This window comes from Triplophysa rosa, linkage group LG7, assembly GCF_024868665.1.
Source record: "Triplophysa rosa linkage group LG7, Trosa_1v2, whole genome shotgun sequence".
Taxonomy (NCBI): domain Eukaryota; kingdom Metazoa; phylum Chordata; class Actinopteri; order Cypriniformes; family Nemacheilidae; genus Triplophysa; species Triplophysa rosa.
This window is the reverse complement of record NC_079896.1, coordinates 20,566,803-20,591,254: the sequence shown is the minus strand read 5'-3', so window position 1 is coordinate 20,591,254 and position 24,452 is coordinate 20,566,803. Positions and strand designations below refer to the sequence as shown.

At 38.1% G+C, this 24,452-nt stretch overlaps 2 protein-coding genes across 2 annotated transcripts; both read left to right on the top strand.

Annotated features, from left to right (window-relative positions):
• Positions 1 to 7,036: 7,036 nt before the first annotated feature.
• On the top strand, positions 7,037 to 11,443 carry otos2 (otospiralin 2). Its single transcript, XM_057337139.1, has 4 exons — positions 7,037 to 7,122; positions 7,301 to 7,373; positions 8,662 to 8,679; positions 11,259 to 11,443. The coding sequence occupies exons 2-4, from the start codon at positions 7,310 to 7,312 to the stop codon at positions 11,441 to 11,443; spliced, it is 267 nt and encodes an 88-aa protein (XP_057193122.1). The 5' UTR covers positions 7,037 to 7,122; positions 7,301 to 7,309.
• A 2,530-nt stretch (positions 11,444 to 13,973) lies between these two features.
• On the top strand, positions 13,974 to 17,919 carry ecrg4b (ECRG4 augurin precursor b). The gene is made up of 4 exons (XM_057338507.1): positions 13,974 to 14,109; positions 14,901 to 14,948; positions 15,482 to 15,648; positions 17,555 to 17,919. Exons 1-4 carry the CDS (start codon positions 14,037 to 14,039, stop codon positions 17,699 to 17,701), a joined length of 435 nt encoding a protein of 144 aa, XP_057194490.1. The 5' UTR covers positions 13,974 to 14,036; the 3' UTR covers positions 17,702 to 17,919.
• The last annotated feature ends 6,533 nt before the right edge of the window (positions 17,920 to 24,452 follow it).

Below are 24,452 nucleotides of genomic sequence, written 5' to 3'. Positions count from 1 at the left end.
ATGGATGTACTTGTAGACAAAGGAAATTTAAGGTAATCAAGATAATATATATATATATATATATATATATATATATACTACATAGACATATATTATGTTAACACAAACATTTATTCTGGATGCGATTAATCGTTTGACATGTACATGTTGTAGAATGTACTTAATCACCCAAGTCCTTTTTCTGTGCATTATAACTAAAGACTTCACACTATAGCTGTATGGGTCACATTAAAATAGCACGCTTTTTCCGTGACGAAGTTGACACAAATTAAGTTATGAAGGAGGTAATTATCTTAAATTTCTTTTGTCACCAGTACAACCATTTTTAATTAATGTAGTATTCAAAAACGTATCTCAAGAATCAGTTAAATACTGTATACTGTATATACTATTGCAGCAACAGTTTGCGTTCACTTTGTAATCTACTTAAAAACGAATCAAAGCATGTTCATGGTTGTTACTACTATGGTAACAGTTGTAATGGACGATCATGTCAGCTGCATTATATAATATTGTTATTAAGTGTCAATTTTATCATTGAGATGAAGTCATATGCAGAATGTACTGTGGAATAGTTTTTTAACATTTGAAATGTGGATTTTGCCTGAGCCCTGGTCAGTTTTGACAACTTCTGATTCTGTAGAAATAATACTTTAGTACGCTGCATATGTAAACAGATGTTGTTTAAAACTTTTTGTGCTAGAATGTAATAGTCACTAGATGGAACAGGAGTATTCTGCCACTGAGCCATGCTGTCATGTTATAGGTTTACATCTGGGGTTGTTAACATTTTAAGATCAAATAAGCTCCAATGTAGACTCGTAATGTTAACATTATGTTGATAGCACTACATAGCCGTTAAACAAACATAGAGTTGGTTTAGTCAGTTGATTTTATCTTCAACTGTCTTTACCACCTTTGTTAGGATTCATTGCTCCTTTGTATTGTGCAAACTAAAAACAAAGATTGCCATTAGACCGTTTTACAGTTGATTGTTTAAAGGCAATAAAATAAAAAAATATTTTGCAATGTAAAAAAAGCCATAAACCTGTATTTAGAAATGTGGACTGTTTAGAATTAGGCATGGAACAATATCAGTTTTTCACATTTATTTTCATACATTTATAGGATTTTTATTGCAGTATACCATACACTAATGTTGCACTTAACATTCACATTATGTAGTACACTGTTTTCAGTAGCAATAACTTTATATGCAACTGGTGCATATAAAGGTATATGCATTCTTCTCATAAGCAAGGGTTGTGTTAGAGCATTTTTAACTTACTGATAGTAAGTAAGCTTCTGTGATTTCTGAGCAATGTAAACAAATATGCTAATGTTATCTGAAATTATTCACGGTATTTTGAATTCCCTACAGTAACAATATTGTGCAGTTATCCTGATAAATCATACTATTGACAACAGTCTATTAAAATACAAATAAGTAAATACATAAATAATATTTATTACTACACTCTTAAAAAGTGATTTGTTGTCTCACCAACCATATTGTATTATGTTAAGTAGCTTCTACTTAAAAATATACACATTTATAACATTTTTAGCTTAATTTAAAATCCTTTGTTCATGCAACACAAACATATAAATGACAAGAAAAGCTGAAAATTATGCATAAAGTGAATGGAAAAATTTGAGTTGTGCAAACTCAGTTAAAATTGAGTAAACCTAACATACATTTCCAGCAATGAACTTAATATTATCAGTACAAATGCTGTGAGGAATATCCATAAGCCCTTGCACCTGAAAAGTTTGATTATTAATGCTTTTTTTAAATAAGCCCTTTTGGGACATTTACATGTATATACAGTAGATGTTAATAAGATGTTTAACAAAATGTAAGATGTATTTGATATTGTTTTGTTGTCAATAATCATTTTCTGTTAAGTTATCATTTAGGTGATTCGTGTTTTCTTTGGTAAGCATAGACCCTTTTCAACCCATTGTGTTTCTTACCACAATAAGGAAGACACACATCAGAAATGCTTTGTGCTTCTGTGGAGAATCATTCAATGACTGATATCAAATCATTCATCAATATTTCAATACTATTTTTTATAATAATATACTTCACTATACTTTTCACAGATCTTCAACAGATCACTGGAGCTGTGCAAAGATCCTTCCTGCTTCAAACACTCCACCATTATTCCCATCCCAAATAAATCCAAAATCACAGGACTTAATGATTACAGACCCATTGCCTTAACATATGCGGCTATGAAGTCATTTGAAAGACTGGTGTTGGCTTACCTGAAAGACCTCACAGGACCTTTACTAGACCCCCTGCAGTTTGCTTACTGAGCAAACAGGTCTGTGGATGATGCAGTCAACATGGGACTGCATTATACCCTACAACATCTGGACAGACCAGGGAATTATGCAAGAATACTGTTTATGGACTTCAGTTCAGCCTTAAACTCCATCGTCCCAACACTCCTCCAGACCAAACTAACCCAGCTCTCTGGGTTCCTAGCGCTGTCTGTCAATGGATCACTAGCTTTTGACAGACAGGCAACAGCTAGTTAGAATTGGTAAATTCACTTCCAGCAGCCTTAAGATCAGCACTGGTGCCCCCCAGGGATGTGTGCTCTCCCCACTGCTCTTCTCCCTGTACACCAACGACTGCACCTCTACTGACCCCTTTGTCAAGCTCCTGAAGTTCGCAGACCACACTACAGTTATTGGCCTCATCCAGGACGGTGACGAGTCTGCTTACAGAAGTGAGGTTGAGCAGCTGTCTGTCTGGTGCAGACATAACAACCTGGAGCTAAACACCTTAAAAACAGTGGAGATGATAGTAGAAACCCCCCGGCACTCCCCCCACTCAACATCATGAATAGCACTGTGGCCGCAGTAGAGTCATTCAGGTTCCTAGGCGCCACCATCTCAGAGGACCTGAAGTGGGACAGTCACATTGACTCTATTGTCAAAAAGAACCAGCAGAGGCTGTACTTCCTTCACCAGCTGAGGAAGTTCAACCTGCCACAGGAGCTGCTCTTACAGTTCTACTCAGCTGTCATTGAATCCCTCCTTTGCACTTCCATAACTGTCTGGTTCGGCTCAGCTGCAAAAACTGACCTTCTAACTAGCTGTTGCCTGTCTGTCAGAAAGCTAGTGATCCATTGACTACAACGGATAGTCCGGACTGCTGAGCGAATCACTGGCACAACCCTCCCCACTCTCCAAGAACTGTACTTATCCAGATTGAGTAAAAGAACTCGCAAAATCACTCTGGACCCCTCACACTTTGTCTTTGAACTGCTGCCGTCTGGTCAGCGCAACAGAGCACTGAGCACCAAAACAGCCCGACATAGGAAAAGTTTCTTCCCTCAGGCCATCTACCTCATGAACAGTTAAATGTTCTACTGTGCAATAAAAACATGTGCAATTCTCAACTATATATACTCATATTTATTATACAGATCGTCGCTGTCGGGCTGAATCCTTGCATCTCCAAAACCATTATTTTTCAGGAAATTAAAAAAACTGCATATTTTTTAGTTATTAAACACTGTATCGTTAAAGTTGGTATTATACCTTATATTACTATCATATACTGTTGTGTACCAACATTAACACAACATTTCCCCAAAACCATGTTTTCCCCAAAACCATTAATAAAGATAAATAAATTAAGGCAGAGACGATTTGCACTAGGTCCGCCCACCAATATGTGATTGGAATAGAGAAAGTGTAAGAACGACGCTATTTTGAACATTGACTCTAGTGGTGTAAGGTGTTAAGTCTGTATAGCGTGACATAGGAGGTCGGGGTTTTAATCCAACTCTCATATTTGTTTTCAATATAATTGATTTAAGACTTAAAATTCATTTTTATTCATAAAGTTTAGGGTAAGGTTATGGGTGTAGGGCTTTAATATCTCAATAAGTTGCCATCATTTGAACAATTTTTATAAATATAATGATTTACACTGTTATTATTGCATAATATTTAATGCACAACATATTTATAAGTATCAATAGCATCTAACCACTATTTCTACTTAATCCAAAGAAAATACAGCTAATTTCGGTTAGAGTAAAAAGCCTTGCTGCCTTGGGCGGGATATTTGTACTCTGTGTAAATAGACACTCCGTAAATAAAAATAAATATAGTACATTTTATTAATGTGTCTATTCACTAATATCCATTGAAAACATCAATAACGTTACTGTTACAATGACAACACAAGTGTCTCATGACGTCACGGTGTCACGGTTAGCGTGGTGAGAACCCAATTGCAGGCAGCGTTTGCAGACACAAAGACTTTTATTAAAATAATAACAAAACACCCACGATTGGGGAAACTTAACTAAGGCAGTATAAACATTAAAAACAAAGACTTCCTGCGAGGGAGAAAAAAACAAAGGATACAGGATAACTTAAACTACTTACAAGAAACTAAGACACAACGTGATAAATAAGAACATCCAGACATGGGTAAGGTAATCCTCAAGGCAGGTAGCACAAATAACAAGGCTCAAAACACAACTCACAGGGCATGAAGAACAAAACCAATCACACGACATTAGTCAGGGGTGCACTGGCCATCTGACGTACTGGGCGTTTTCCCGGTGGGCCGCTAACGTATGGGGCCGGAACGGAGGCATTGTTAGAAGGACGTATTATAAATGCGAATGCACGCAACGTGAATGCAAAAGACACGTATGCATGAACCCCCCGTCGACAGATTCAGTGGAGGGCCGATGCGGGCCTAAAAATGCCAGGGCCGATTTTTCTTCCCAATCCAGCCCTGTAATTAGTGAAGGTCAAGTGTCTCGAGCGGTCTTGTCCAAATGGCGCAAAAACGAATTTCAGACTTTTTTTACTGAACATTAATGTCCTCATGCAGGACTTCAGCAGCGTCAACCCAGAAAGAAAGGTCACTTTCAGAGTTTTGCATGCAGGCCAGCAGTAATGTAAGGCAATTATTTCTTGATTTGAGATTGTGGCTAGGTCAGAATGTGTAACGTTATGGGTGGATTTCTATGTGCTGTCACAGTGCAGCATGCACTTGTGTTTAAAGGGGTCATTTGACATGGCTAAAACGAATATTATCGTTTGTTTTAGATGTAATGCAATGTGTATACACGATTTAAGGTTAAAAACGTTGTATTTTCCACATACCGTGCATGTTTGTATCTCCTCTTTGCTCCACCTCTCTGAAACGCGCAGATTTTTTACAAAGCTCATAGCTCTGAAAAGCGAGGTGTGCTATGATTGGCCAGTTAACCAGAGCGTAGTGATTGGTCGAATACTACAAGCGTGTGACGGAAATGTAACGCTTCTTACCATATTTGAAACATCAGGTTTCAAAGCAATTGTACTGACAGGAACGCCCACCTTACTTGCGTATACATTTGGGTGGTCTTAGTCAAATCATACCACGAACTGACGTAGATTTGTGGGGGTGTGGTTACACGAGGCGTTTCAGGCAGGTCTAGGTGAGCATTCACTTTTAGATAGAATGCATCTTGTGTTCCGACACTTTAATTTTTGCAATTTTCTGTGTCCAATACAATGCATGGGCAACTTATAACACACCCAAGACACAGAAAATCACGTATTCGCACCATATGACCCCTTTAATCGCGTGACTGGTTTTCCCATGATTTTTGTTTGGGTGGTTAAGCTGCCACCGTGCAGCTAGTTTCGTACAACAGATTGTGCTTTGGCTATAGGCATACATATAACATGCGTTTATGTGTGTTTTTATGCTGTATCCTATAATCACACTGGCATCCTTCTTTATTCTCGGCAGCAACTAATTTTTGCATCTGTTATTTATTAACATTAAACTGTGCAGCTCGCTCATGGCACAGTCATAACTTCTGCCCTGGCAAAAAAAAAAAAACACAGCACCCCCTAAACGTTCCCGCGGCTATGGCGTAAAGTGTGCTTGACGCAAATTTCGTCATCAGAATAGTACATGCGTACTGTAGGCGGTCGCGCATTACATTGCTTGCAGTAATTAGTTTAACCACCAGGTGGCAACAGTGTCCTGGGAACATCGATTCAAGGTAGTAGAAGAAAACGTGTTCCCTGTAGGCCCGGAGAGGTATTGCAATTTGTTGCAATGCGCATTCATCAATTCCTGTGTGTATGTGTATGGGTCAAAAGCAGTATACTTTGCAAGGCTGTCCAATTTAGGTTAATGCTAAAATGTAATTTAATGCAGTGCAAAATATAAATTACAAGTAAAACAACTGTAAAAAATGAATACAGAAAACTCCTTCATATTAAAACAGTAGCCTATATTGTTCCCTATTTTTACAGATTTATTTAGAGTGTGCATTCGACTGTACGCACACGCTCGAGTACACATAAAAAAATAGGTATGCCACAGTCTTTATGTATGTACCTCAGATAGTACATCTGGTACATTCGGTTCCCCTGTGGTGGAATGAACTACCAGCCTCCACCCGAACTGCAGCATCCTTCACAACTAAAAAAACCCCAGCTTAAAACATACCTGTTCCGCATTTATTTGACTAACCAATAACTGTCGGACTGTCTGTCTGTCTAAAAAAAAATATTATTGTTGTTCATTCTCTCCTTTGCTTACTCAGCTTTAATCCTCCTAGTAGCATGGCCTTGTAAACTAATGGTACTGTTTAGCGTGTTGACAAATGCTCTTCTTTTGTAAGTCGCTTTTGATAAAAGAGTCTGCCAAATGAATAAATGTAAATGTACTGTCAATTACAGCAAATATGACCAAATAACAAACATTCTTACTGTGGTGGTATTGCAGTGGTGTTACAACACAGCATGTTGATGTTTCATACATTTCAAAGAAAAACAAAGGAGAAAAGAAAGGTGAAAAGAAGGTTGTGTCTGTGGAATTTTACCAGAGACCATAAGCCCGCTGCTTTAACAAAGGATTCTTTCAGCTATAGGTCAGTAAGAAAGTGCGAGAATATACAGCAAATAAGACATGTGGTATATAGACCAGAAGAATGAGGGGTATGACATAAATGGTCCATGTGAAAGTTAAACAAGGCTGTTTCGGCCTCTATGTGGTTTTTAGGGTCCGAGTTTATGAACAGACACCAGATGCACACGCACATCACAAGACAGACTCAGGACTAGCAGCTACAGGTAACCTCAGGCTGACAAACTGAATTCATTTCTTTGAACATCTGTGCCAAGTGGTTTAATACAATTTGTTAATATCAATACCATATTTGAATCTTCATTTTATACAAAAGGAGCATTGTTTGAAATGGATGGACGATAATCTTGTAAGGCCTTTATATTGTGTTGCTGTTGCTTTCAGTAGGTGACAATGTCTCGCCTGTGTTTCACGCTCCTCTTGTGTGTGGTTTTGCTTGGACTCCTCTGTCTCACGGGTAAGCATACTAATGTTTGATAACTTCGTCATGTGTCTATCAAAACTTGAAATATACACTCTCAGAGAATGTATCTGTTTATATTTTCCCAACCCCCTGCTGTTGATAGAGTCTAGACGTCAGAAAATATCAGTCTATGCATGAGTTTCCTTTTTTTAAAAAGGGAAATATACATGAGTTATGGATGAAAAGGATAAATAAAACTGGCACAGTTTTTGAGAGCTGGCATACTTTGTAGGATTTCTGTAAATTAAAATTCACAAACCAGAAGCAGTATTACACAATTAATGAAGAAAGGATTGCTCTTTATAGAAAATAAAATAATGATTAGGCCTATATTAAAATTTTTCATGTGCCCATATGATTAGGAATATAGACTGTTAAAAGCAATTTAAAACATGCTTTAAAAACTTTAGAAGAGACTTCACATAGGTGTTTGAACAACCAAATATTGACACCCGAGCGATTAGAGAGTTAAAAACCTCTAGTAAAATGTATTTATTTGATCAATTATTTTATCATGCTAAGGACCTTTGCACTAAATTGCCCTCTAACTTTTTAAAGTGTGCAAAAACACTAACATTGGAGCTGTTATATAAAGTTTCAGTTTTAAGCTCTTGATTTTCTTTGTGGCAAAGACAAGAATTTCAAAAATGTGAAAAATTAGAACAGACAGGTCTGAGACATTCCTGCTAAAATATTTGGACTTTATCAAAATAGCTGGAAATCCCTGACTGATATAATAGAACCCTGTCAGAACATTGAAAACAAACAATACCTCAACGGTTCCTCTCAGTGGAAACATGGCACTTCTTCCAGAAAGAGAAGTCTATTCTTCCCTTTACCTGAGTGTGTGTGCCTTCGCCAGTCAGGTGCGGCATGCAAGGATAACAGATGAATGGTAGCTTATGAATAATATGATATCCTTGGCATTAATACAAGAACCTTTAAGAGCAAACTGAGTGCTGTATGTAAATGTTTGCTGTGAGCTACTGTGAACACATTTTAAGTGATCACTCCTGCATACTTGTTGAGTGGCTTCTTGTCGTTTTCTGTTTTTAAGTGCCGTGCATGGGACAGAAAGAGAAAATTGAGATCAAATTAGTTACAGCTTTGATTGCAAACCAGAGAATCTTTGCTTGGCATTTAAAGTGACATGCATTATTAGTGAGGCTCATTTAACTCTATTGTAAAAGTCAGAGTTTGAATGCTACAACCTAAGAGTAGATTTTTAAATGTAACCCTATAGGGCTCATTGTTCATCTCCCTGTGTTTGTTTATTTTACAGGAGCAGAGGAAAGCAAGGGTGAGCTTAAAATCCTTCCTATAATTGCTTCATGACTACATTTTGCTTACAATTTATCTACATATAAAATCTATAGCCTACAGTCAAAGGTTTTTTGGGTTACTTATCTGAAATGTTTTTTGAAATTATTATTTTTTTCATTTTAAAAACCTTTTTATTTGATATGCTAAATGTTTATAATCTTAAATTAGGTTAAATTCATTTATAGATAAAAATATTTATATAATTGATCAATATATAACAGTTTATTTTATTAAAAACACAACAAAAAGCAAAAAACACTTTACAATAAGGTTGTATTTGTTAGCTGACATGAACCAACAATGACCAATGTCATTTTAAAGCCGCAGTGAAATCAAAATTTAAGTTTTTTTCCTTTGATTAAAAATAAGTTAGCCTTAAGGATGTCAATAAACTGATATACTCCTATGCGCTGACAAAATTCCCATTTAGAAGATATAACCGTTTAAAACTGACAGTTTGGAACGTGTGCTCAAAAAAATCTAGAAATTCCATGACATCACGCTGCACTTCTGCCTCTCGTCAAAGTTCTCGTCCAATCAAATCCGCTTTAGAATCCGAAGAGTCCCGCATCCTTCACAATGAGAGCTGCAGAAGCGGCGCCTCATATCAGCCATTTGTTCGCACATTTATTATGTCCTACATGGTGAATGACACATAATGCACTAGATGGGAGATGTTCCAGACAGTGTAACCATTAACATTAAAGTCTTAATTTCGTGTCAGTGTCACGCGAGTGGTTGCACGTGTGTCCTCTGGTGTCCTCCGGTTCAGAGACACGATAGCACAGAGCTGATCATTTGCACGATCATACGGTCAAATCCGCTGAGAAAACAAAACGTATCTGATCCATTTCAAGTCTACACAGAATGTTGTATGTTAAGGCTATATGGAAGACATCGGACATCACAGCCTTGACGAGTAAAGGAGAAGACAAATGCCAGTGTGACTCACCAACGTAAATAACAAGCTTCAAATGACACATCACTGATCTTCTATTCTTTTCAATAGACTTTTACAACACTGTGGCTATTACGCTGTTAAATGCAGCTTTGCTAGGCTGACTGTGTGTCGTAAACAAAACGCTATTGGTTATTTTAAAAGGGGGCGGGGCCATTCGATATGTCTCGCTCTCTGCATTTTTCAGTTAAAATTACGTCAACATATCAAATAATGCTGAGCGTTCAAAGGCATTGCAGAGGGCCTTTAAGCATTAATTCATCTTTTCATGTTAATGTCAATACAGTTTGTGATGTTGTTGCATCAATGTACCGCTAGGTGGCACTCGATCTACTCGAGTTGCATCGAGAGGCAGAGAGAAGTAGTAGAGATACGGAGCGTCTGCCTGCATGCTAAGATGACTGCTAGATTTGTGAATAAAGTTACTGAAAGGAATCCACGGTCTCCAGCTTCTTGTCTGCAATAAGACATAACACAGTTGTTTATGGTGTATTAACTAATGCAGTTACATAGTTTGATTTTAAAATGTATTACACTAAAAAAAAAAAAAAGTTGTTGAACCAATTTAATTAAATTAAGGAAAACATTTCGACGAAATTGAATAAATTTTTTCCAAAAAAAGGATATTTTTTAAATGATTTTTGTAATCTTGTTGTATGAACTTATTTTTTAGTAGTCTTGACTAAAAAAAATCTGTTGGATTAACATAAAATAATCATGTTACAAATCAGTTTCACACAATAAAATTATGTTTACTCATCATAATATATCTGCTCAAATTGCCCATTTCCTCAAACAATCATGATTATAATGATTGGTTTAACATAAAGTTCTCACCTCAAATGTTCTTACTTAATGTGAAATTTAACATTTCTATATGGATAGTAAATAGATTAAGATAATAGTTTAAGACATCTTAACCAACATTCAAATTTAAATACTGTATGTACCGTCCCACTACATAAGCAAAGGTAACACTCTTCTGAACATGGTAACCAAAGCTCAAACATATTGCAAACTCTTCTAAATCTCAAAGATAAATGAACAATAAACACTAACAAGTGTTTCTCTTAACTGAAAAAGATGTAATACAACAGTTAATTAAGAAAAAATCTGTCTAAATGCAGTCTTATGCAAAGCATGGCAAATGGAAATCATCTGCCAGTTTTAACAATTCTGTGTTAACACAACACAAATCATTCATGTAGTCCAAACTTAAATGGAATAAGTTAGATGACTGAGCATAAAAAAATCATGTTGTGTCAAAAAATTAAAGAATTGTTGAATTAACTTGTTTAAATTAAGTAAACTCGACGAGTAGCAAAATTCCTTTTTTAGGAAATGCTTAAATTAGCATGAATTAAGATTAATAAATGATGTAGAAGTATTGTTCATTGTTAGTTCATGTCAGCTAATGCTTTAACTATTGTTAACAAATGCAAACTTATTGTAAAGTGTTACAAAAATGTATTTGAAATGGATGATTTAGAGCAAATAATGAAAAAGCAGCCAACGAGAGCCTTGAATAGATAAAAACTCCAATACCGTTTACGAATTCTTTGTGTTTGTGTTTCCCTCCTCTTTCTCTCGGCTCACAGCTCAATCAAGAGAAAAAAGAGAAGTGCCTAACTGGGCGCTGACATCTTCAGACTTCTTCGGCTGGATTGAAGAACTTCGCTCTCATGCTGGTTATGACAAGATTGAGGAACTGGCTAGGACCTTCTGGGCTCATTTTCCTTCTGCTAGCCGCCTGGGTTATGATCTTCCTGCTCCAGAAGAATAATGTTGCCTGGCTGCTGCCTGAAATGAATCTCTGTATTATTAAGACCTTTTTATTATACCTCATGGCTTTATCCACAAAATAAGTCTTTATTATTCAACTAGATCTTATTTGAGCTAAGAGGTGAAATCATTATGAGAGTCTTTTATGTTTTTGGTTGTGTAACATACAGTATTACGCAACAGCGTACAGAATAAAATAAAATAAAAAGCTTCTGTCCACAAAAAATCTTTGTTATTGCTTGAGTACTTCTGAATTTTATGAAATAAACAAAATAAAATGTGATGCATTTGTGTGCTACACGCAGGTATATGAAAGAACAGGCATTGTACAGAAGCAGAAGAAATGATATCGTTAGCATGAAGGTGTTCTGTTATGAGGTGGGAATGCAGTCCATGTGCAGAGAGGTGACCTTAAAGCCACGGTCACCCCCCTCAGGACAAATGCGTGCTGGAACACAAACCTTCTGTGTTTGACTGCAGGCTAAAATCTCAACAGTACTGTATATAACCATATGATGGTGCATGTAGATTAATAAAAAATACCTGTATAAGAATTTTGCACCTTTACCTTAAATAACCTTGCAGTAATTTTGGAAAAGTACCATGTGTTCCAATAATTTTATATTACAGTTTTTCTCGATTGCTTAAACACATTTCTTGAAATTATGCCTTGTATTCTCAAAACAGTGAACAAAAATCCATAACGTCTCACCCAATTCTCCAAACATCCTATTTTCAGGTCAAAATGAAGCTCTCTTCTCTAAACCATTCAAACTTGCTGAAAAACCAAACTTTCCCCCCAGATATGACACACAAGCCCTCAAAAACACCCACACTGCAACATAGTCTTAAACACTGGTGAGATAAATTCAAAACACTGTTAATAAAATCTCTTTGTGGGACTTAAGAATAATTTGACAGATTAGTGTTTATTAGAATATACAACATAAAAGAGTGCACATAGAGCAAAGTACAAGAATGAGCTTTAGGAAAAAATAAAAATAAAACATTACACTACTGTAAAGTAGATGAAGATGATCTTACAAGACAAGAAAAGTTCAAAAACCAAAGAACAATTGACAGTAAACTGGTCATGCAACACAATTCAGTACACATCTGCACAAATAACATTTACAGCCAGGCATTTAGCAGATGCTTTTATCCAAAGCGACTTACAGAGAAGATAAAGGAAACAAAACAGTGAGGCGATTTGTCAATAGGAGGCGATGTAAAAAATATGGCATCCTCTGCACCTTTGGCCCAATTTCGTAAAAGTGTACTATTTTCTGCAAAAATACGGAACAGGTAAAAAAGGCTACAAATGCACATTTGTAAACTTGATAATCACAAATTTGAGGGTGTACACATGCTACAGTTTACTGGATACAGAATAGTGAAATTTCTCTCATATAAAGTGTGTACTGTGATTATACTGTCTATAATGTTTACTGTAAGTAGTATAAAGCGCAGTAGATGATTCTAGGATGCACACTTACCTGTGCTCCTATTGATATTATCCTGAGATTCTGATTGGTGTGTCATCAGTTTTGCAACTGAATGTTTACTGATGGACAAATGTGTGCTATTTGAGTTTACAACTTGACACTTCAGTTAATTATATTGTGTGTTTGTGTTTTCTGAATGAGAACATGGTTAAACCTATGCAAATTGAGGCTGTTTGTGTGTGGGGTTTGTACAAGTTGGTGTATTGTTCTGAGAATGTGTTTATGGTTGTCAGAAAATGGTGAGTTGTTTCATGAATTGTGTGTTAGCAATCGAGAAAAACTGTATTATGGTGCATTGTGCAACATAAAAAATCTGATATTGATATCAAAGTTTGTTACAAACCCACAAGCATATACATAATCTGGAAGATACTACTGCACACCCATATCTTAGGTCCCTCTGAAATAGCCACAAATCTGATTTTCCACAGCGTGCTGACACTTCAAAGCTGTCAGGAAATTGAAATAGAAAGAAAAATATGTTTTTTGCATTAGGAGAAACATTGGTCTCATTCCCAAGATGCATTGCGGTTTCTGCTTTGAAATTTGCCCTCTAGAAAAACAGGAAAGATAAAAATGAGCACCAACAGGATTACCAAACTCAAACATTTTAAACGACCTGTTTGCTGTGACTGGGCAATGACAGTATGCCAATGTCATGCGTTTAAGAGAAAGCAAAAAGGCCTGCCAAAAGGCATGAAAGTATGAAAACAAGTCATTCTGTTTTTGATGGATGTTTCTCTTAGACAGATATTAAAAAATAATGTTGTTGTGCACACGACTCGACAGGCTAGTACTGAGAGTCTAAGATGGTGATCGCAGAGATTCTAAAAATTGAAAAAGGTAAATAAAAGCAATGAACATAATGAACCAATAAAAATAACCAAAACGCACAATAAGAGAAAACTAGCAAACACCAGTCAAACGTCACACACTCTGTGGTATTTGGAGGATCAGGACATTCCTCCACAAGTGGCAACTGGTCTCCAGCAGGAATGTTTGCTTGTTAGTCCGGGATAGCGCCTTGTCATTCATCTCAGTCCAAATCAAATCATTCTCAACCACACAGTGTAGCCAGAGAACAGAAGCATGTCACTCCCTAGCCTCTGTGTGCAAGCTGTCCTTCTCATAAGCATCCTGTGTTTCTGCGCACCGGCATCAGGTATGTCATTTAAGCTTTTGTGCCATTTTTAAGCAGTTAGCAATTTCAAATCTCAAAGCCATCATCTCAAAAATTGCTTGATTATTCAGTGAGGGTGGGGAATGTATACGTCTTGTAAACTATTGGTTCACATGAATTAGTTCAAATGAATCTAACTCTAATTATTATTTCATTTAACTATTTATTTTGTAAATCTAAATTAAATCTTAATGATAATTTTATTGTTCTTGATTGCTTGAGTGTCCTTTATTCATTTTATTAATTGTTTACTTCGCATTAAAGTAGAGAATGTGAATCTATTGCAGTGCATTACTTTTATTTTGGTTCCATGGTTTAATGTTCCATTTGTTAACATTAGTTAATGCATTCATTAACATGAACTAACATTTACATTGTTAATGTTATTTCATTCCACTATAATTGTTTGTTTTAGTTAACTGTGCATTAACTAACATTACAAGATATACAATTATTGATTTAAAAAATGTATTAGTAAATTGAACAATATCTAACTGTCACCATTATTTTATATAGGCTACTTAAAACATCATACTTAATTATACATTTTACATAATCAGAAACATTGCTTTTCGAAATCAACAGTAACATTATATCAAAACTACAGCATAAACCACCCCCCAAAAAACATTAATTAAACTAGCTCCACTGTTGTAGGCATGAATATTTTAACCAACACTAGTCATGTATTTCTAAATGTATAATTCATTAAAGTGATCTGAATTTAAGACGAGGCATTGTTTGTAAACCAGCATGTTTCTTTGGTTGTTTAGGTGGTTCGTCTAAGCATAGACTTCACAGGATCATCAGGAAACAAGATGGTGAGATAACATCAACATCAATGTGATATATTTTTTTATAAAGATCAGTCTGGTTAATGATCTGTGTTTTATTTACCACAGAAGCTAAGGAACCCTGCACCAGCCTGCAGTCCTCAAACATAATCACCCATCATGCCATAGTGTTCATGCCAAGTTTACCATCAGTTTTTAATTAGCCTGATGCCCTCCATCATTTCTTCACACTTGTCCAGAATTACCCATCAGCCTCTGGCCTCCAGCACTAACAGAGATTGATGGCTAATATGTTCTAAGCAAGGATTGCAAAAGTGTTTATAAACCAAAGGCATCATTGGTATTTATAACACAGAGGTGCAAATGCTCGGGGCATTAGATCAGGTCAGCGTCTCTGCGTGTCATCATCAGAGATAGATAGATAATTGCTTAAAACACTTTGAAACTGACCTGGGGCCTGCATTCTTTACCGTTCCTAAGCTATTTAAAGAGACAGTAATAAAACTAATCTTAATCCAATATGGAAATCTTTAATTGTGTTTTCTATTGTCTTTCTGCAGTAAAGGAGCTAAAAACCAGAACTACAGAACAGATTGCAGTGTCTCAGTCCAAGGCCAAAGAGTTTCTGTCAGTTCTTCACAGGTCTAAGAGAAACGTATGGGACAGAAGCCGTCCTGACGTCCAGCAGTGGATCCAACAGTTTATGTATATGGGCTATGATGAGGCTGTAAGTAAAACGGTCTACAATATACTACACAGTCTACTTATTGCACAGGTCCCTATAAAAGACTACTTTATTCTGACTGGTTAATCCCAGCACAGTTGAAAATATTCTATTATTATGGACCGTTTCAGCTGCAACAACATAAAAAACATTATGTGCCCCAAACTTACGATAGGTTGACCTTAAATATTCAATAAATGTTGAGTAGTTTTAAATTAATTTAATACAATTCAAATACAATAAAATATTAATTTTAATTCATATTAATACCAATTCAATTAAATAAATGTCTATACCGGACAGACCTGTCTCTCTCCTCCCATTTATTGCAAAAACACTTTTCAACCAGGTGTCTTCCTACCTATCCCAGAATAAACTACTGGATGACAAGCTGTCTGGCTTCAAAATAAACCACTCCAATGAGATTGCATTGCTATCAGTCACAGAAGCACTGTGGCTAGCCAAGGCGGAATCTAAATCCTCGGTCCTGATTCTGCTAGACCTATCTGCAGCGTTTGACACTGTCAATCACCAGATACTGCTAGCAACCCTGTCATCTCTAGGAATCTCAGGCACTCCTCTCCGCTGGTTCAAATCCTCTCTGGCAGATCCTTCAGGGTGTCATGGAGGGGCTTGCTGTCCACTGCTCACCACATGATTACTGGGGTCCCTCAGGGATCGGTGCTTGGACCGCTGCTTTTTTCCATCTACACGACATCCTTGGGACCCATCATACGGGCACAAGGCTTCTCGTATCACTGTTATGCTGACGACACCCAGATCTACATCTCGCTTCACCCAGACGATACCACTGTAGCAGCTCGCATTACAGCCTGCCTAGAAGACATCTCAGCTTGGATGAAAGAGCATCACCTCCAGCTGAACCATGCCAAGACAGAACTACTCTTGTTTCCGGCACACCCCACGGTGCAACACGATCTCACCATCCAACTTGGCAATACCACAATCACTCCTTCCAAAACAGCCAGGAACCTCAGAGTCATATTTGATGAACAGCTGTCCTTCAATGATCACATTGCAAAGACAACACGGTCATGCCGATATGCCTTATTCAACATTAGAAAGGTTAAACCCTATCTCACTGAGCATGCGGCACAACTCCTTGTCCAGGCCCTGGTAATCTCAAGGTTGGACTACTGCAATGCTCTCCTTGCTGGTCTTCCTGCAAAGGCTATCAAACCACTCCAGCTGGTTCAGAACGCAGCAGCACGCCTCGTCTTCCAACAGCCCAAAAGGGCTCATGTAAAATACTGTGATAATTAAAAATTATTTTAATATTGTTTGTCAGGGGTGTTTGATCGTTTTCTAACCTTAAGAAGAAAAGAAAATTATAAGTAAAATTAAAAAAATTCCAATAATGCTCAGTTGATTAATATTTGCAAATCAATGTCAAGTAATTGTGGGCAAGGTCAAATTGAACTTTAATAAAGATGAGAGAATGAGACTGATGTCTTGGCTCATGTAGAAAGTTATAGTGCAGTAAATACTCTGCACTAGAGTGATTTCTATTAACTGACAACTGACATTGGATGTGTCAAACATTGACTGTAGTGACACCTGTGTCCTGCTTGACACAGCTGCTGTAGTGTGCACACTGTATGTACGTGTGTGCGCTCTAGTGTTAGCCCCTGTCTTTTTGTCCTGGATCTATAATGTTTATTTCTATTTGAGCAGTACTGTAAAATAATTGCCAAAATGTTTTTATATCTTACTCCTCTTTTTTAAAAGAAGTTAAATGCTTTTAAAAACAGCCTACATAGTACATGAGCTGATAAACACTTATCAGGTTTGTTGTGCTTCTTGTTGTTAATCGTGTGGCTGTGATTTGTACCAATTCTACCACAAAAACATTCTTGTTCACTTTATCTTCAACATTATGTATTTCCAGAGACTTGAGACCGATCTCTCCTATTGGATGGACCGTGCTAGATCACAGGACCAGCGCCGGCAGCATCATCATGATGAGAATGCACCCATGAGCCAGCAGGACCCCAGTTCTTACAGACATGGGGCAAATGTCAACTATGATTATTAATAAACCCAACATATGTAATCTTCCAAGCTTTACATTCCCCGTGAGAGTTGATGGTCTCATTCATTACTCTAGTGCTTGATCTAACCTGTGACTCTCTGATAATCGTTCCTTTGTATTGTCTCAATATAAGTTTCTTTTTACTTTACTATGCACCCTGAATTGTAATTATTGTATGTAACTGTATGAACTGTGTAATTATACCATTACTAAAGTTTTTCACAAACAACACAAAAAATTGAGTAGTTTGTTTATTACACAGAAATGGCCATATTTGTTTTGAGATCATATTTTGTCTAGGACAGCCAGACATCGTACAGTGTGAACCCAGCTTAAGTGCCAGTCAGGGGCGGTTCTAAGGTGAGTGGATATCCGGGGCTTAGCCCAGAGACCTCCACATATGTGTTTGAATACAGTGGCGTAGCAAGTCAGGTCCAGGCCCACATGCAAAAACTTTTAACGGGCCATCTCCGTCTGTTCATAACTGTACATCGGTACATGCGACATGTGAACGGCCCTAACATTTCTATGATAAAACAGTTGTCAAACATTAAACGTTTATCTACTTACATCGCGCTGGCTCTTTCTCAGTTAAAGCGGACCTTAACCTCGGCTTCTGTCCATTGTAAATACCGCATTGCCTCATTTGTTTGGCCACCTCAATTAGATTGATATTGACGAGCTCATTCAGATTCCATATAAATACATACAAATTCAGTTTCTACACAGCCAGGTAAACAAAGTAATTTTGTACGTTATACATTATACAATAATAATAAGAGTTTAAATGCCCGGTTTCATAGACAAGGCTTAGCCTAAGCCAAGACCATGCCTTAGTTAATTTAAGCTATTTAAGTTGTTATCTGCTTGTTATCCTTTCTATATAACCCTTGTGTTTCATTTGTCAATTGACTAAAAATGACTAAATGTCAAATGTCAGTCGTTGTTTCAGTGTCGCTGAAACCCAAGGTCCCAAGTCCGGTGGTCCCAGAGATGTCCGTTCTTGAGGTTCTGCCCTTGGAGTCTACTCGGCCAGCGGTGGCTGCTGCCCTGATGTATGATCTAATATGTGATGTGAATGTAGTTCGGCAAAAGGTGGATTTGATCTTGCCTTCATATGTATCATCAGTACTACTTGTCTCATGTCTTACTCACTACGCCACAGAAGCTGCTGGGGAAAGTGGTGTTGTTTTTACACTCTAGATTTTTTTTATGGAGAAAGGACCCACTCACATTTGCCCATGGGTAGACACGCAAAATGTAAATGGCCCCTAAGTGATTCGTACACGGCATGGTAATAAAACATTTGGGGCTTTATTGAAAACTTACGGGGCTTCAGGCCCCTTAGCCCACCCCTAGCTCTGCCCCTGGTGCCAATGTGCTGTTTTTTCATTACACTGTAGTTTGCACCCTAAATAGTGCACTTACATACTATAAGCACAGATTATTGACACTACCGACACATTTACTAACACATTTTTTATGTAAATAGTATTATCAGTGCTTAGTTTTCAACTGCTGCTTCTGTCTTGCTCAACAAAAACAGCAGTTTTTTGCTTGACATTAACTAAAAAAATAATGTTGCTTACAGCTTGTTGGGTCCAAAACCGCAAAGCCAATATTGTATTGTGAGTTTTTGGTGAAGTCACTGGTGAAATTTACTGAACAAACATGTCATTATTATTGACATGGGACATTTGTTAAAAATCCAGTAAACTAAATCACTTTTTCTTTGACGTCAGAATCATTTGGAAGCCTGTGCAAATATGCTTATTTTACAAAACCAGGAATATCACATCTTATTCACAAGTTCGCCTTGCAGATAATAAGGGACGGATAGTATGCGTATTTGGCGTGCTGTCCCGGGGAGAGGGCTCCGAGCTTGGTAGTTCCTCCTATCTCGGAGCGCCCGCCCCTTGTCCAGGGAGAAGGCCCCATTATGTTATGTTATTACCTATAAAGCCCTACATGGTTTAGCTCCTCAGTACTTGAATGAACTCCTTTTGTATTACAGTCCTTCACGTGCATTAAGCTCTCAAGCGTCCTGTCAGTTGGTAATACCTAGAATTTCAAAATCAAGTGCAGGTGGTAGATCCTTTTCCTATCTAGCGACTAAACTTTGGAATAGTCTTCCCTGCACTGTCCGGAAGGCAGACACACTCTGTCAGTTTAAATCTAGACTAAAGACGCATCTTTTTAATCTTGCATACACTACTCTTCCATAATATAAATCCTCTGAGCGTTTAGGCTGCATTAGTTAATCAACCGGAACCAAAAACACAACTGATGTACTTGTTGCATCAAAGAGCGCAGAATAGTACTCTACTCTCAGCCAGTCTTGTCTCATTGTTCCAAGGTTACCACAGCGAGCAGGATGCAGTTCATGGCCTGACCTGATGGTAGAGCGGAGAATGGGAAGCGGCGACCTGACAAGAACTGAGATGATAGAGCTGGATAAAGAAGGACGCGGTCACCTGACACGTCTTCACCACAAAATTTCAAATGCTATTAGATTATAAATGACAATCTTAAACTATATTTTACCTTATTAGTAAGTTTATTTATTTTTATTTAGCCTTGTTGTGCAAGCTCTCTGGAGCTTGTACAGAGGCAGCAGCTTTTGCCAGAGGGGAACTGGAATCCCCTGGTTGGGCCTGGGTTCTCCTGAGGTTTTTTTTCTCGATTAGAGTTTTGGGTTCCTCGTCACCATTGGCATACTGTTTTTTGCACTATTTGCCTGGCCGGGGGGGCTGCTTCAGAATTTTAAAGTTTTACTTAATTAATATTGCATATAGGAATTTATAGTCTGTTATATTTGACCTGCGCTTCTCTCTCCTTTATCTTAAATGTGTGCTCTCACTGAGCGTGTGTGTGTGTGTGTGTGTGTGCGCGTACTTGTCTGTGTACATGTGTGTGTGTGCGCATCCGTGTGTGTGTGTCTATGTCTATGTGTGTGTGTGTCTATGTCTATGTTTTAGTACGTGTGCATATTTTGTGTGTGCTGTTTTGTATGTGGGTATGTCTGTCTTCTGTGTTTTCAACTTTTTCTTGTTTTTGCAGGTACAACTTTAATTGTTTTGCTTATAGTCAATATGTCTTATGTACAGCTGCTTTGTAACAATGAAAATTGTAAAAAGCGCTATATAAATAAAGTTGAGTTGAGATGTGCCCGGACTCAGGTGGTTCCCTCCCCGTTATACTGTGGTAAAAACGGGCTGATGGTGAGGAGTTGGGGTGGAGGAAGGATGCTGCGAAAATGTAGAGAGAATGAGGGTAAGGTGTCTAGTCTATTTGTAGGGTTTTTTCCCCAAGCTAAAAGGATGATTGGTGAGATTGGTTATAGGAAACCAGCAGGGTTAGTTATATGATTTGTGAGATTGGTCATGGAAAGCCAGCCGACATAATTATCTGATTGGTGAAATTGGTCATAGCAAGCCAGCCGGGTTAGTTACTGTATCTGCACGTGCTCCTCCCGAACTATGTTAGTAAAACATTATTTGTTGTCTTACATCTTATTGTTGTTACAATCTTATCATGATTGTAAACTAGTACTTCAGATCCACTTGCCCCTCACAAACTGAACACCAAAGGGCAGGGCCAACAATGTGATGATGTAAAAGTTGTTGTTGTCTTCGTGTCACGGATTGGCAGAAGAAGAACCCAAGCGCAGGCAGCAGTGAAGGGGTTAACAGATAATATTTATTTTTACACAAAACACAAAACAAAAACACCCACAATGGGGAAAACGAAACTGAGATAAAAAACTGAAACAAAACACTTCCCACGGGGGGCAAAAACAAACTAACAAAACAAGGCAGGACACAACGTCTTACAAAAAAACAACACGGCAGGGTGACTAAGACTAAAAACACAACTCACGAATAAAGGACAAGGCACAGAACAGAAACCAGGGTAACACAGGAACATGAGCACAAACACAACGCAGACACAACGTAATACACGAGCACAGGACAAAGAAACAAGAGGGTATATATATAGGGAAGACAAACGAGGGATAACGACACGGGGCAGGTGTGGGTAATAAAACACTCAGGGAAAGTTAACGAGGAAACGAGATGGCGGGAACAGAGACGAGACACTGGAGAGAACGTATATTATTGTCAAAAGGACAATAATATGTTTCTCTCCACACATAACCAAAGGCTTTGTCATGACTCTGCTACAGGACCAAGAAAAACATGACTAAATGAAGCAGAGCCATTACACTTCGCAAATGAATTTGCCTGTGTGATGTCACAAATACACCAATACTGATATGGACTGTTGATAGAGCTTGATTTAATGAATGTTTTTTTAAAGACGAGGAAGATGTTTTAAGCTATGGAACTTGCAGGATTAATGATACAAAGACCTATTTTGTATCAAAAGGTCAAGGGGAACTTGATTCCTCATGTCATCACCCCTTAATAAATAAAATAATAGATTGTGTGACAGAAATCAGATCAAATTACATGGTGTGGCTACCTCCTAAATAAGACAGAAAACAGGGTAAAAAATACTATAATTCTGACACGCATGTGACAGACCTACACAGATGTAGATTAAGCAAAAGCGATATGAAATGAGGATGAAAATGATTCATAACCCTGAAATGAAGAGACTCAGATTAACAGGCCAGAAGAATTAATTTAATTAAACTCTGTTCAAAATGATTCTCTCTCTTGAATGCAGTTGACCACAGCAGGTTAGGCTTTTCTAAACAGCCCATATTTCAGGTGTACTGTACAGTAAATGTTGGCTGAAAGCACATTAGCGCACTGCATCACACTGGTCAGCAAATTATGTTGCACAGGGAAAAAAGATTTAATACTAAATGTAGTATAAAGACGTCTAATGTTCTACAAACAAGATAGACATCCAAGAACAATATTCAGTATTTATTGTTTTATTTCACAGTCCAAACCAAAGGCTTATGGGGTCTTGAACGTTATTGTTGTTCAGATTTGTTGCATTAGCTTTTGGTCTGGTTGGTATGTAACTCATGGGGAAATAATCAAAGGCCATGCTGTGCATCTGTTGGAGCAGAGAGACAGAAATAAATGCCATCCATGCTGTCCAAAAGTCTTTGGTTTTTATCTGTCCAATAAAATAAATTTACCTGGGGAAATGCCACACATATTTAAAATTACAGCTTGCTTTATTTACAAATTTTTAATTTGGCATATGGTAATTTACATGTACATTTTGTCATGAACGTGGTTGAGACACGATGACAAAGAACAGAGGACCCAGGCGCAGACAGCGGGTAGGGGGTTAACAAGATATTTAATAAATAATTCAAAACAAAAAGCCACGAGGGGGTAACATAATAAAACAAGGGGAAAACACGACATGACAGGACTGAAACTAAGTACACTGACCAGACTGGAGATAATATTTAACAAGGCCTACAATAAACTAAACTAAACTAAACTAAACTAAACTAAACTAAACTAAACTAAGCTAAGCTAAGCTAGACTAGACTAGACTAGACTAGACTAGACTAGACTAGACTAGACTAGACACGGAACAGGAACTCACCAGACAAATGACAATGAACCAGCACAGGAGAGAAAACACAGGGACCTTATAAAGGGAACAAATCAAGAGGGAACAGGTGTGGGGCATGAACTAATTAAAAATCAATAATGAGGCAACAAAAGGGCGGGAACAGAGACAGGACCAGAGAGAGAATGGAAGGCTAACAGGGCCAAAACTCTCCCTCCACATGAAACATGGGGTTCTGCCATGGCTTTGCCACAAGACCAAGAAAAACATGACAAGAGAGGCAGAACCATGACAGAAGCCCCTCCTTAAGGAGCGGCATCCTGATGCTCCCTAAGGCACAAACAAGACAAGACAAATAATAACGATCACACGAACACTACTAACATGACTAAAAATACAGGAAGCACAACGGGTAAAGTTCAAAATAAAGTCCACACAAGGCAAAACAATAGTCCACGCACATGGGCTGGATGCCGGCGGACATGGACAGGATTGCCGGCTGACACACGGACTGGAAGGCCGGATATCACCGGCTGGGCAGGCCTGGATGTCGACGAGATGGGGCGGGAGGTCGGTGGCTGGGCAGCGCTCTCTGGCGGCTGGGCAGCATTCTCCGATGGCTGGGCAGCGCTCTCTGGCAGCTGGGCAGCAAACAAGGACACCGGCTGGATCGCCGGCGGGACAGGAACAACACATAGACAGGGTGTCGACTCGACAGGCCTGGGTACCAGCTGGGATGCCGGCAGCGATCTGTGGCGGGACAGCACACCGGCGGCCTCAACCCTGGAGGGGAATCCGGCAGCCTCGACCCTGGATGGGAACCCGGCGGCCTCGACCCTGGAGGGGTCAACCACCCCACACCGATCCCTCTGTCTGCTGGGTCCTGATTTGGCTGGTTCATTCTGTCATGACACGGGGTGGGACATGGACAGAGGACTCAAGTGCAGACAGCGGGTAAGGGGTTATATGTATTTTATATTCTGGTAACAAAACAACGTTCAGTAGCAAGAGTACAACAAGAGGGTTGTAAACAACATGAGGGTGAAAAAATGATGACAGGAATTTAGTTATTGAGTGAACTATCCAATTAACTGGTATTTAGTTTTTTCTAAATGACTATAGTTTTTTTTAAAGAATACCAGAGAATCTCCAATAATAAAAATAGTAAAATAAAATAAAATAAAAAATGATAAATAATAAAATTATCATATCTTCACTGACACATTAAATATTGTACAAATTCTGT